The sequence below is a fragment of the Sabethes cyaneus genome, chromosome 2 (assembly GCF_943734655.1).
Source record: "Sabethes cyaneus chromosome 2, idSabCyanKW18_F2, whole genome shotgun sequence".
NCBI classification, from domain to species: domain Eukaryota; kingdom Metazoa; phylum Arthropoda; class Insecta; order Diptera; family Culicidae; genus Sabethes; species Sabethes cyaneus.
The window spans coordinates 204616630-204631961 of NC_071354.1; the positions used below are offsets into that span (position 1 = coordinate 204616630).

Here is a 15332-nt window from a genome sequence, read left to right on the forward strand (position 1 = left end):
GGGACGGCTATAATATGGGATAGTGCTGACAGCGAGGAATAAGTTGGTAAAGTAGATCAAGCTTTGAAGGAAGGGTAAACCCCAATACACACAAGCACGCATAAATTTAATAAGCATATCGCTCACTCAATAGCGATTATAGCAAAAAGAAATGCAGTGCAGGTCATACAGCAGACACCCGGGCGATATTATAATAGATCAACTATACTGGTCGCAGTAATGAGTCCACACATGGAGTAAAAAAGGAACTCAAAATTCCGAAGAAATCTTCAATTGTGCGCACTGAGACAGATTTTTCGGGTCGTGGTTTTTGGGTAAAAATGGGATCGAATGGGTATTTAGGAACGATTGTGTTTTTTGACGTAATGAGATGATGCTCTATCCGGCCAAAACACGTATTGTTCATCTGCATGATGTTTTTGTAGAAACGGGATCAAAATTTTCTTCAAATATTCGTCTGATGCATCTTAATTGATAGCCAAACCAGAGGGCCTGTTGTTGAAGAAACTAGAAAGAGAACGATGTCCTTTTGCGTCCATAATTTTGGCTGGTCTTCCACTACCTTGCTTGCGAATAGTTGTTGGGCATCTTAGGATATGGTAAACAGTCGAAGCCGCAACGTATTCGCAACGTATTTTAAATGTTGTACCGTCTACTTTTTGCGGAGATTTCTTTGGCAGTTCGTAGAAGTGTACAACGAGCTCTCGAAATGCTTCTTATTTTGACGTAATTTTAAGCTAAACAAGGCAAGCATAAACAAAACTAAAAATATTGACAAAAAGAGCAGAGAGAGAGAGCTATCACATACATACTCTCATTTCTCTATTGTAGAGTACAGGGGCCTCAAAAAAATTCCAAAATTTTAGTTGTCACCCGTTATATGGAGATATGAAAGATTTTATTTGCTCTACTGATCATAATGAAACATTTTAATTATGTTTTGACCCTGGAGTACGATGCAGAAATGGAAGTAAAAAGAGTTAAAATCTTTCACGGAGTGTGTAAGCTTGAATCGATTTATAGAACACCTGACCATCAACAAGAAACCCGGAAAAGTAAACGCAGCTGTTTCTAAACCTTGTATGAAATGTGTGACTCCTTTTAGATGGGACCAGCAGCCGTTATCGAGAGTTGCGGTGAAAATGGCAGGCGTTTCGCGATTTTGTGCCCAGAAAGCAAAGAAGAGGACAGTACTGGTTTGATAAGTTTCTAGGCAGAAATTGAAACGGAACGTAACGCGAGGTCAAATATGGAGGCAACGAGGGATGCTCAAGGGAGCTCTACACGAGAATTTGTAGCCGAAATATGATTGCGTCATTACGAATGATGAAATGTGGTACTGCAATGTAGTTATCGAACAAATTTCTGGATAAGAATTTTTTACCTCGTTCGATCGGCACAATACCCCGGCGGAAGACTGCAAAATAGAAAAGGAGTTCGAAGGTCACGAAAAAGTTCCTCGCTTGACAAGCAGTTGGCAATTGTGAACTGAAAAATGCTGCTTTTGCAACTTCTGAAGCCATTCTATATAGTTATAGAAGCTATTTTATTTTTGATTAAGTTTAGAATGAAATCGTTCCTCTGTGCACTTATTATTGCCAGGAGATCGAAAAATCGAACGAAGTGACATGGCTCTAAACAAGGCAGCAGCTTGAAATCGATGGTCACGTATCACGTGTCTTCTGAGAAAAGACGTTAGAAAGTTGTTTCGAAAAATATTAAACAGTGGCACGACTTTTGCTTAAAGTATTGTATATGTCGTCACGACTCGTGTACCTGCTATTTCAACCATGCAACCACGTCCCAGCATCTGTCGTGCTTTTCACTTTCCAGACAAACGACGATGAATTACCCAGGGATATTGGGTTTGCAAGCTGCATTTTTAGTGGAAGGTCCTACAGATTCTTACGCGAGCGATGCTGCTAGCGTGTTGACATTGCTTATTCGTTTAATTTGGTTATTTTTAAATTTCTTTTCAAACGATTCAAACGTGAGAAACAAATATTTTTGGCTTATCATCTATAATTTGATGAGTGGAATACTTAATTCGTTTCATCCTTTTTCTGTTCGGAATTATTTATTGTCCAAAAGCCTGTTGGAAATTGTCAAAAATATGAAGGTAGTGAGGTGATTAAAACGAATTCATTTATTTCTTCATACACTTGGTTCAGTCTCATTGTCACACCCATTCTGTTGAATTCCTTTCATAATTCTATTTGCTGCAAACACGTCGTTGTTGGTAGTCGGTGTTGATCTGATTTAATATTTTCACATCGTCCTCAACAAGCAGATGCAGATTCATTGCTTATATGATACATAGAACAAGTTCGGGCACAAAATATTGAAGCATTTTTTCTTTCAAGAAAATAATAACAAACTTTGACATTTCACGAAAACGGTACAAAAAGATTTATTAAAGTTTATTTCATTGGCAAAATGCGGTTATATTCGTTACAAAATGCAACTTGTTTTGGCATAAACATTTTATTTTATTTCACTATATTCTAACTAAACTGTACACTGTACAAATTAGGAACGCAATTCCTCATTCGTTAGAAATTCGAATGATGCTTAAACCTTATTTCAGGTGGTACCTAAAATTTATCTATTTGACTAGCACGCAATTTAATTTATTTACTTAAATCAAGTTTTTTGTAAGCTTCATGAGAGAAACATCAATATTATGAATGAAAGCGAAAATTTACACATCTAGCTCTGTCTTTTTCGATACCGTCCGGTTCTTTTACTATTCTACTAATTTAACATTCACTTAGCCTGTATTTTCCGCTTAATTAACTAATCCTGTTTGGTGATAGTTTCGGCAATCATTACAATACCTAATAAAATATTAAATTTGACAGTTCCTCGACCGGTAGCAAAACCGAAATAAATTTGCATTTTCTTTCAAAAAAGTTGCACTAAAATAAACTATAGGCAACGCTATTCTTGTAGGTTCGAAAAGCTACAAATGCAATCCGTTTAGTTATATGGCACGAAGGAGATTCCTTTTTCTTTTGGGAGGTGATTCATAAATTACGTCTCGATATCTAAGGTGAATCTCAAAGCGTGACAAATCTTTTTATCCACTCACATCAATAGTAAATTACGGGATTTCCGTTAGGTTGCGAAAATTGGACAGTTTTTCCCGAGGGTTATTTGTCAAGCTTTCGTGGAACGTAGCTGCCGTGGGTCCCGTGTTCCATTCTGGTTGTTTTCCTTTTTGTTGCCCTATTATTTGTGTAAGTTTTCTTCTGGTTGTTGCGGTGGTTTGGCACGACCCGGCCACAAGACAGGACCTCTAAGAAAAGTACTGTGCAGTACTGTAGAACCTTTTCCTGAGGGTCGTTTCCCGCTGACAAGAACGACTAGTTGTCATGTCTTTTAATTTCATGAAGCCGTACTCCTCAGCATGACGACACTGTACTCCACGGTGCTATAGGATGGTTTTATGCGTTGTTGAGTGGGGAAAGTAGAAAAGATAAGAAATGTTTTATTAGTGAGGTAAAACAGAGATAATTTTGAATAATTTACAACGTATTTTATTAACAATTTTGGTGCAGAAACGGGTTTAACTAAAAGGATTCTGGTAATTTTAATTAGTGAAAAATTTCAACAACAAAAATTATTAATTCCATGAGAAAATAATTAAACAAAATTTTAAAGTACTCCAATTTTTTTTTTTGAAATCTTTTGTAGTTGTTTCTTTTCGGAAAGCTTTAGAGTCGCAGTTTTTCATTTAGTGCTTGAAGAACTCTTTCGAGGGTAAATTGTAATTTTTACCTAGAAACCTTTCTTTAAAAATTTGCTAACTTTGAACCACTGGACAATTTTTTGAATTTTTTTTGAAAGTGAGGAAGTGTCTGTTGCGAAAAATATTTAATTGGATGAACAGGAAAATTTCGATAGTATAGCTCCGCTATACGCTCTTTCGGTTGGTACCCGAATGTTTTATTCACTAAACTACTACATTAGACTACTTAATATAACGGGCGATCGTATTTTAGTGAGCAAAACATTCAGCTAGCAATCGAAAGAGCGCATCGGACACTTCCTCTCTTTCCAAAATAGTTTACGTCATGGTGTTTTGATTTTAATTGCAATATCCGTTGTATTTCTGTCGGAGCAAACCCATTTTCTTGTTGTTAAAGATAAAGCACCGTATGTCTCCATTGCATCATCAAAAATTGAAACGTGAAAATCCTCACGTTCCCCCTCCTCTGGCTACAACGCAAAAAATTACAATAATACTTAGAACTAAAAGTTCCTTCCACAAGCTTGTTGCAACATCAACAAGCCGCCATTTCGTCGGAAAGCTCCCACCACAAAAACTTACTCAATTCTAGCGAACTCGTGCTAGGTACTACACATCATCGGTGAACGAACGGTGGTTTTGCGGAATATTTGCGCTCGGCGAGGCCCGGGAAAGATGCGCGGTGCGGTTTTTGTTTTTGGCGGAGACGGCCGTTAATCACTCTCATGATTGTTATTCAACTAAAACCAACGGGGCCGTCGTTGTGGTTAAACTAAAAAGCAGCAGGAATCGAACGTAAACAAACGAAAAATAAATAAATTAAATCGTGAGCCTGCAAGAGCTGCGGATAAATCTGCGGTTAAACATGGGCTGCGAGCGATTGAAAACCACTGCGCATTGGTGTGGGCAAAGGGGGTTTCGAACGTTACACAATTGAATCGAAGATTATGTTAAACGCACGGACAAGTGATGCCTACAGGTAACTATGAATATGGGGTGGATGATAATGGGGTGCAGTATCACAGGGATGAGCTGTCAATACGATAATGATGGTGATGGGATGCTTTGTAGAAGCCTGACTAGCCATTGCTAATGAGGATTTGATTGCAAACGCTGCGAAAGTTTATTCGTGATATGCAATTAGCAATGATGAATAACAATTATGTCAAATTTTATTTGCCGAAAACATTAAATCATAGATCAGTTTAAATTTATATATTAAATATTCTGTTATTTTTTGTGCAAAAATTGAACACTTTTTTGCACTGAAGCTGCACGTAGTGCGAATGGAAACGATTAAAAGCGCCTGCAGACGTTTATTTTTGCAATAACCGTACCGCGGAAAACATTTTAAAATACATTTTTTCTGCCTGCATTCAGCACCATCGGACGAGAGTAATGTTTCAATAAATGAATACGATTGGCCCACCCCTAATGGCTGAAACCGCCTTGATTGGTTCCATAATTGTAGCTATCATTGTCGACGTGAGCGCGTAAACTGATAATCGATCATCGCTTTCCAGCAGGCGTGCAAAAAACCGTACGGTGTTATTCGATCGGAGCCGCCTTGCTATCGACGATGTGACAAATGGTTTTGTAATTTATGTAGCCGGATCGACCAAACAATATTTAATGTTAAATTTATGTTTTGTTGGAACTGTATATAAAAAAATTCCTTTCCTAGTATTGTAAATCAGATGCGCGACGTTAGTCATACGGAGGATGAGCATAATGAATAATAGGCGTAATGGACGTTAGGCATAATTTACAAAACTTTGCTCTCCTGGTAATACGCACTTGAGCAAATCATCGTTCCGTCAAAGAAAACAATGACGGGATCGATCATTTACCATGAAATCATTTGACATTACTTGGTTTGCCATAAAACATTGGCATAAGCGTAAGGGACTTTTGGAAGAAAAACGACCTTTTGGCTTAATTTGGCGTAAAAAATATTGTATAACTTTTCACAGATTGGGAAGTCTCCCAGCAGAAATCACATCTATTTATTCCCTTTCCAAGGTCTAACGGCTCTTGTTAGTTTTCACAAGCCCTGGTGTCGATTGTCCGAGCTGATACAACAGGGCTTTCACAATAGGGCAAAGTATTATTACATTGCATAGAGACTCATGAAAATGTAATTTTACTCTTGGTTTTACATGCGAAATCGGGGGTTGCTTGCTTCAAAACGCTATATCTCTGCATTGGTAAAGAATACCTCATGACGATAAGTGATTCTTATGGGGAATACGACAGAGTTGGAATTTTTGAGATTAAATTGTATTCATTGAGGAAAAAATAGTAATTTAGTTTTCACATCGAATTAAACAACATTTGGCAACACTGCTGCTAAGAATACTATTTCTTTTTAATTGCTTGGGTGATTTTCTTTGAAAATGTTAAAATAGTATCTTTCTAAACTTACTATTTCCGGAGTTATAAGCAAAAGAAAATAAACCGATTTGACGAAAACAAGACGGGGGGCTCCCATAAAGGTAGGGGGAGTCCAATCGGCATCAAACTTAGGATTTTTGCTTTTCGCCCCAAAACGTACCACTTGACCGAATTTGGTTAAAATCCGTGAAGGTCGATTACAAATTTGCACTTTTTCTCAGTCACTTGACGTGACGTGAAATAACCCTTATAAATATATTTATGTCCGTATGCCTAATGGGATACGCTCTGGAGAATACTAAACTAAAAAGTTGGCAACACTAGATAAGAAAACATCATAATATGCTTCCATAATAGAGTTAAGTGTTTTACATTACATGGAGACTTAGAATTAGAAGATGAAATTCTGTTTTTCATTTTATTTTTCTTATGATGATTAGAGACCTCTCCCCCCACTAAGAGGGGGGGGGGGGCTCCCATACAAATCTATACCTTTAAAAATGGATTTCTGTCTGTCTGCCCGTATGTTCCTTATAGAATCAAAAACTACTGAACCGATCGGTGTAAAAATTTTCATGTAGGGGCTTTGGGGCCGGGGAAGGTTCTTATGATGGATAGAGACTTCTCCCCGCACTAAGAGGGGGGGGGGGTGCTGCCATACAAATGAACAAAAATTTCTGTCTGTCTGTCCGTATGTTCCTTATAGAATCGAAAACTACCGAACCGTGTGAAAATTTGCATGTAGGGGTTTTTTGCGGCCGGAGAAGGCTCTTATGTTGGCCCTCCACTAGGAGGGGGGGGGGGTCCCATACAAATGAAATGGGAATTTCTTCATAACTCGAGAACTAATCACGCAAATGGAACAAAATTTGGTATGTGGGTGTTTTAGGAGATAAGATTCTTTTCTATAGTGCATTGAGAACCCTCCCCTCTTTGGGAGGGGAATCATGATCCCTCCCGCTTTAGGATGGTGGGCTCATTTGTATTTGTATTAATACAAATTACCTAATAATTCGAGAATCGATCAAGCAAATGATACCAAATTCGGCATGTGAAGGTTTTTGGAGAATTGCTTCTATGCTGAATTAGGGCACCTTACAACTTTAGGAGGGGGGGCTCCTATACAAATGAAATACAAATTTTCTCATAACTCGAGAACTAATCAATCAAATGGAACTAAATTTGGCAGATGAAGGTTTTTGGAGGCAAGAATTTTTTCTATGATGAGTTGGGCCCCTCCCCTTTTTAGGAGGGGGGGCTCCCATACAAATGAAATGCAAATTTCCACATAACTCTAGAACTAATCAAGCAAATGGCACCAAATTCGGCATGTGGGGGGTTCTGCAGGCAGGAATTTTTTTTATGATGGTTTTAGGGGTTTGGGGGGATAAGGACTCTCATAGAATTAAAACAGAAATTTTTGCGTAACTTCAAAACTTTTCCATAAAACCAGCCCCTCCGCAGAGAATCACCTCTATCTAGGTTTATTTATTTTCCTAGGTCTACTTACCTCTATTACTTTCTTTCAGTTGGGTCCGAACGAGCGACAGCGAGTAAGGAGAGGATAACCCCTGCGAAATGGTACTTTCCACGAAAACGTTTTCAGTGAAATGGTACATCCCGCGTAAGGTAGGGGGGCTCTGTAGCCGCAAGGTTACCGAGTCTGCTTTGACAAGCGAATGGTCATGGGTTCGAATCTTAGTAGAATCAGGCCATTCGATGTTAAAGTGACTTTAGCATGGGTTTATTCTCTGGCCCCTCATCACCCTTCCTTCATGCTGAGTTCTACATTATCCCGAAGACGCTTCTTATGGTTAGTATACTGGTATGAGCACCTAATGAGGAAATGGTTTTGAACCTCAGGAGGAGGAGGACCAGTGCTAGCTATAACGAGGCGAAACAGGTTTGGTATAGTAGGACATGCATCGAAGCATGGGTAAAACCCTCAACACATAAGCACGCATAAAAAATATATATATATATAAGCTTATCGTTTACTCAATAACGATAAAGAACAGAAATGCAGTGCAGAATACAGCATACACCCGGGCAACATTACAATAGATCAATAATGTTGTGGTCAAAGTGATAAGCCCATAAAAAAAAAGGTATTTCGCGAAATGGTGTTCCGCGAAACTCTATATTCCGCGTTATGGTTAACCGAGAAGTGATGTTCCACAAAATGGTATTCGGCGAAATGTTATATAATCATGGCGAATATTTTAATGCTATCAGCTTTATTTTATCAGACTAAGCAATGGGGGGAGTTGTTTTCTACTTTACTGTGAGGAAAATTTATATATTAAACCACCCATGGACTCCTCAGAAATTTGCAAAACTCGAGAATGTAACAAGGGTCATCCGAGATTTACGAATTATGTAGAACATAATGTTTATGTTTTATGTTTTATCTATAAAAGAAAATATTTCCATCAGGAGATCTCCAAAGGAATCTCAGAAAAATCAATAGAAAAATGTGTTATTTTTTGATAATTTGTTTTACAATTCATTAAATCTCGGGTACTTTTTCATTTCGACGTATCTGCAAATGAGAGATTCTCTTCGTGTCTCCTCTCTTCCGCTTTTACGGCGATACTAATGCATTGAAAAAAAAAATTGTCAAAACATTTGGCTAGCTAGTGACTCCGGCAACCGATTCATGCAAAGCTGATGTGTTACAATGCATTAGTATCGCCGTAAACAGCGAGAAGGAGCCACGAAGAGAATCTCTCATTTGCAGATACGTCGAAATAAAAACGTACCCCAGAAATATGCATCTGCATGAAAAACACTCTTCAGAGAAAATGTGTATTTTAAGATACTGAATAACTTTGTAGAACATTTGAAAACAATAAAAAAATTGTGTGCAAAGTTATTGAGCATAATTGATTTTTAAGTGCTCATTTTTGGCACATCATTATATTTCGCAACCGGTAAGAGATAGATAGTTACTATATTCAGCAAAATTGCTTATTTTAGTATGCTCTGTAACTTTTTGAAGAAAAAAATTTTTTTTTTGAAATTATTTAAAAAAACAAAGGTTCGTATCACCCTAATAGGTGAATTCACGGTCACCCTGATAGTGCAGAACGATGCGTTATATTTTATTATTAAACTTCTCAAAAGACACTATGCCTCAAAAATAACTCATTTTTGCGTTATAGCAAACTATTGTGTTTTGGTGGTTTCATTAGGGTGATACAAATTTTCGTTTTTTTAAATGCGTTCAAAATGGTACGGTATGGTGTCTTCAGCAAAGTTGCAGAAAAAAATTTGTTTTATTGTATTATGCTCTGCAACTTTTTGAAGAAAAAAATAATTTTTTTTTTTAATTATTTCAAGAAAACAAAAGTCCGTATCACCCTAATAAGGGAATTCACTTGGGGCGAACCAACCAACGCACTATGGGCAAAAACGAGAGAAAAAACGGACGCAATTAAGATACGGCCTGCAGGCTTATGAAATATAGGTGATCTTATGTAAAATTTTCCGGAGAATCGCGTGGTGCCCACCCCTTTCCTGTTTGTCATCGGGAAGTGCCCCATTTTGCACATTTTCCCTTATTTTTAACATTTTTCACCCTGATTGGATTATTCCAAGCAAGGTTTTTCGAAAACAAACCGAAAAAGCCGAAAAAATCTACTAATTTTATGTAAAAAAGTCCGCAGAATCGAATAGGGTTTACCTCATTTATTTTAGAGCACATTAATTTTTTTGTTTGAATTCCCGTTTGGTATGATCGGTTTGACAACAGGAGTTCAACCAAAAAAAAAAAATGTGCTCCAAACTAAATGAGATAAGCCAAACTAATTCGATTCTGCGGACTTTTTTACTCCAAATTAAGAGGTTTTTAACTTTTGTTTTCTCATAGCCTTGCTTGGAACAGTCTAATAAGGGTGAAAAATATTATAAATAGGGAAAAATAAGCAAAATGGGGCATTTTCCGATGATAAACAGGAAAGGGGTCGGCACCACGCGATTCTCCGGAAAATTTTACTTAGGAACACGTATATTTTATTAACCTGCAGGTCGGATCTTGATTGCATCCGTTTTTTCTCTCATTTTTGCCCATAATGCATCAAATAGTAAATAAATAAATAGGTTAATTCACGGTCACCCTAATAGTGCAGAAAGTTGCGCTATATTTTATTATTAAACTTCTCCGAAGATACCACCCTTGTAAAATTACGCATATTTTACCCAATTGATAATGTCCGCATTTTTTCAAAATTTGACCACTGTGCATTCCAACGGTAGCTTCTCCTATGGACGCTTACGGTCCACACCAGCACACAGTGATCCAAAAGGGTCAAAAGTAGAAGTTTTTTCCTATTGTCTTTTGCTTTTATTTTAGCAATTTAGTGACCTCGGAACTTTTTTTTATAGGAATACCCCCCATAATCTGAAACTGTCAAAAGTTTATCATGGCTCATTATGATAAAAATAAAAAGGTAACTTTTTTGTGTTGGAAAACACAGACATAGTACCTTCGGCAGAGTTGTAGCAAATATAAAGACAAACAAATTTACTGAAGAAGTGATATGTCTATCTAGAAAAAGGATGTCCCACATCAAATTGCACCACGGAAGAAACGCTGTAGAAAATTACCTAATTGACTGATCTTTTCAAACTTTCAGACAACAAAATATAACCCATTAGTAAGCTTTTGGTATATTTGTTTCATTCAGCTTCAATTCCATAACCGCATGCTCGCACCTTACGCTTAACTCCGCTCAAAAAGTTTTGTACAACCTAGCTGCAGCTTCATTTGTTTATTTGTTTATTCTATAAAAAAATCACCTGACAGCATATGGTCTTAATGATCTAAAGTAACGTAATATATCACATGCTTTTGTTAATTCGCTGACGGAAGGTCTTTGTATACACGTTAAAATCGAATAAATGATAAGCCTCTTGGAATCGTCCGCTCACACTCAACATTGGGTCATTATTGCCATATACAGTATTTCTAGGAGGTTGGCCTTAGAATGCGCTGTGGTGCGTAGATATGAAGTTGACCAAGCAGGGCGGGACTATCAATTTCACCTTGTAAACTTTTTGCACCAAAAACAGCTTGGTTGGCATTTCGTCGATCTTCCAATGTTTCGATGCCAATCGATGCCAATTCATCTGAAATATATTTTTTCTTCATGTCTTCCTTAGACTTGACCTCCTTGGGATGCATCCGTAATGCCTGCTTCATAATAGCCTAGTATTTTTCGATGGGCCTTAGTTTCGGTGTGTTGGAGGTGTCCATGTCCTTGGGTACGAAAGTGACTCCGTTGGCTTCGTACCCTCCAATACATCATTTGAATATTGGCACGATGGTAGATCCGGCCAGAACATCGTAGGGCCCTCGTGTTGCCTCGACAGAGGAAGCAAATACTTCTGTGGACACTCCTTGTGGTAGATCTGCCCGTTTACAGTTCCGGTAGTCACAAACGACGCGCTACGTTCCCCAATGAGTAATCTTCTACAGCGTTTCTTCCGTGGTGCAATTTTATGTGGGACACCCTTTATAACTAAGTTTTAAAGAACTTTCTGAAAAAATGCTCTATATCTCTGCACGCGATAAAGGTAGAAATGTCATTTTTCCAGCAAAGTTGTTTGCCTTAACATTTTCTTTAACTTTGCCGAAGAAACCATATCTCAATCTACTATTAAAAAAAGTAGAAACACTTTATACTAACGTGCGAACCAAAACGAAATCACAACAGATTTTGAGATGTCAAATTTTCCCTTCAGTTTGCTCTTAAACTTTTCTCGGGAAGTCAACTCGAAGAATACGTATTTAAATTTTTATTATGTTTCATGGTGTCATGCTGTCCTTATTCCATGTATGAGACACTATACTGTTGGACGGCAGGCAGCTGCTCTACCAATGTTATCGATTTTAATTACAAAAATTAAAATATAGTCTGGTGCACAACTGTGCTTCTTCGAGTGTATCTTTATTAAATGAAGAGTGTAATTTAATAAAATGAAATGAATGGTCTTAGACGAAACGTTTGTCTTAATTAACAAATAGCAAGTAGTAGATGCAGAAAACATCAAGAAACATAACTTTACACGAAATGTACATAAAAGTCTTTGGGTCCATGGAAACAATCGATGCGTATTCCGGCTGTTAAATATATTAAATACAATATGGTCAATCCAGATAAGCACTCGAAAAACGTTGTCAAAAGTAGTCATCGAAATCCGCGCAACTGTTGCCGGAGTTTTATTTAAACAACACTCAAACAAGAGCTTCCCGCACCGAAATGTGACATTGCAGTAAAAATGAACATAAACAAACACGCACAGAGCACATCATGCAATGCAGGAGATTATCCGGGCTAACGAAATGATGAAAACGATGAAATACCAACCGTATGCTTTCCGTTCGGGAGCGGGGCGAATAATCTTTGCTGATGGTTCCCGGTTACAGTGTGTGTGATTGTGTGTTTATTATTTGGTGGCATGGATTACAGGTTTTTTTCCCACGTGAAACGATGTTGCGGAGTGGCAAACGAGAGGTCACAAGGCGAGGACAGTCGATGATGATGTGATTATCGTCGTTCCGATTGTTGGATGATTTATAGAGAAAGATAAATAATTGAAAATTAGAATCGTCACACCATAGATGGGTCGAGTTCAGCACGAGTTATCGTATTCAAAACATTTTAGACTCTCAATATCCTGTCGTTAATCATGCTCCCAATATGTACGAGTCCACTTTGTGCTGAAAGGTGCAATAAATTTCGAGAACGAATCATGCTTTCCATCCCATGTTCCCGTTCCAATTCAATACCGAGCCACATCGGGATTCGTCGGTGGACTATCACTTCCGAGGATGCACACACGTACATACACAAAGAGGGCATGCGACCAAACGACCAAAATATTCTTCAACCTTACCTGCGGTTGTGGTTCGATCCCTTACCGGGTCGTAGGATGTTCCGCTCGTCTCTCCAGCGATAGAAATGATGACGCAAAGTTTGCCGCACTTCGGAATTCAAGAAGCAGTACAGCAGGGAAACAACGAAACCCTGAAATTTAGGTTCAGAAAAAAAGTATTAAAAATCAAACTGTAGGATTAAGAAAATACTCTTAGAAATCATTCTTAGATTAAAAACTTCTGACACAAGGAAGGCTTCAAAATGTACCAAACAAAACCCGGCGGATATTACATTCACCTCAAATGATTGACAGCGATTTGAATACATGTCCCCGAAACGAGTGAAACTGACCAACCCAACCGGAAATTGATTTCGCTGGCATTCACATGTTGAATATTTTCATTCATACATATCCCACCCACTCTCGATGGGAAAGTCAAACTGTTCCATCAGACGGTTTGATCAGAGCTAGCTAGAACGCGCTAAGTGAAAACCATAACCACTAATCCGTTTGCAGCTCAACTCGTGTGTCCCGTTTTTGGTACCATGACGACCCCATCCACCGACCGACCGTACCGCTACGTATCGTATATGTATATTGTATATTCAATTTCTCACCTGTGTGCTCAGCAGGGCAGCTCTCGAGACCGCAAAGATGTGGCTGCCGACGCCTTCGTTCGGACCGTAAATCACGATCAGATAGGTGATGCCAAGCAACGGGATAAGCACCAGCAGAGCCTTCGATGCCTTTCGGTATTGCCGGGTTTCTACCGTATTGGCCGACCGAAGCTTAGTGATGAGCACCTGTAATGGTATTTTTTTTTTTGACCGTGTCAGTTGATTTAGCGGAAAATGAGACTAGCAAGTAAATGCGAACAGAAATCCGATGCAGAATGGTTGTTGTATAACTTTGTTAGCCGGAAAATGTTTTCCAAACAACCGGCTACGTTTGGTTTTGTGGCTGGTGTGTGCATAAAAATAAATTCGTTTATTTAGTTAGATGATGTTAAAGCCGAACATAGGTTCTGCGATTTGATGATAAAATTATTCGGACGGAAGAATATTGATTTCTGATAATTACGAAGACCATTCTTTACATTCTTGCTGTTATGTTTCTGGGTTTTGATGATGGATGAATGTAGTTGACAACGTCTTCGACAATTAGTTTGAGTGCTGGCAGTGTTTTCAAATTTAAGCAAACAACAGTTTTGTAACTTTTTTTTAATATTTGATTTTTAATAAAATTCAATATATCTAGTGGTTATTTGCTTCATTGCTTTCACTATTCGTGCGTGTCAAGAACATTAAAATTACGACCACTGTATCGCCCTTCACCGGAAGCTGCTTGTCCTGGGTGATTGCCTGCTGTTCAGAAATGGCCAGCCTCGATTGACGTTTCCGCATAAAAATGTCCATTTTGGCAAGGTACTTCTTCACCGTTTGGCCGGTTGCAAGGTGCTGTATTTTATGGTCGTGCTTCCGTTCAACATACTCGCCTTTCTCCAGAAAGTAGAGGTTGTAAATGCCGGATCGGATATATCGCATCAAGCGAAGTTGCTTGACAGTTTTCGCCATGGCTTCTGCAAAGCAACTGATAACGTTGACAATTTTTTTCCGTACACAGCAGGATTGATACGATTGGGGATGCAGATAGAAGGGTAATCGCATGAAAAATTGCTAAAATTACTCTATTTTTTATTACATGCGTTACTAGAAGGCGAAGAGATTATGATAAATCCTGGTTTTAGTGTTCAGAAGATCGCATTCAGGATGAAACTGTCATAGGCCGTGAGTGGTGCCGACGACCACCCATCGTAAGCACCAACACCAGCGGATAAGGCAAAAATCACATCTGTGTAGGCTAATTCAATGTCCTAGTTCCTCATCTTTTTTTTTGTATGGGCTTATCACTTTGACCATAACATTATTGATCTATTGTAATGTTGCCCGGGTGTATGCTGTATTCTGCACTGCATTTCTGTGCTTTATCGTTATTGAGTAAACGATAAGCTTATATTTTTTTATGCGTGCTTATGTGTATGAGGGTTTTACCCTTGCTTCGATGCATATCCTACTATACCAAACCTGTTTCACCTCGTTATGGTTAGAACTGGTGAGTCCTCATGAGGTTCAAAACCATTACCTCAATAGGCCCTCATGCCAGTATACTAACCGTAAGAAGCGTCTTCGGGATAATGTAGAATTCAGCATGAAGGAAGGGTGATGAGGGGCCTGAGAATAAACCCATGCTAAAGTCACTTTGACATCGAATGGCCTGATTCTACTAAGATTTGAAACCACGACCA

At 38.4% G+C, this 15332-nt stretch overlaps 1 protein-coding gene across 5 annotated transcripts in view; it reads right to left on the bottom strand.

Moving 5' to 3' along the window:
• Positions 1-2400: 2400 nt before the first annotated feature.
• The window catches only part of LOC128738152 (diuretic hormone receptor-like), an 81866-nt gene continuing 68934 nt past the window's right edge, over positions 2401-15332 (bottom strand). For 3 of the 5 annotated variants that reach the window (XM_053833047.1, XM_053833046.1, XM_053833045.1), the window contains 4 exons: positions 13645-13830; positions 13046-13176; positions 12517-12555; positions 2401-3433 (listed from right to left, as the gene is read on the bottom strand). In XM_053833047.1, coding sequence (XP_053689022.1) covers positions 3388-3433; positions 12517-12555; positions 13046-13176; positions 13645-13830 — 402 coding nt within the window. In that variant the 3' untranslated portion in view covers positions 2401-3387. Of the gene's footprint in view, positions 3434-4333; positions 4524-12516; positions 12556-13045; positions 13177-13644; positions 13831-15332 lie in introns of all 5 variants that reach the window. The other 2 variants (XR_008412076.1, XR_008412077.1) reach the window with 2 other exon arrangements.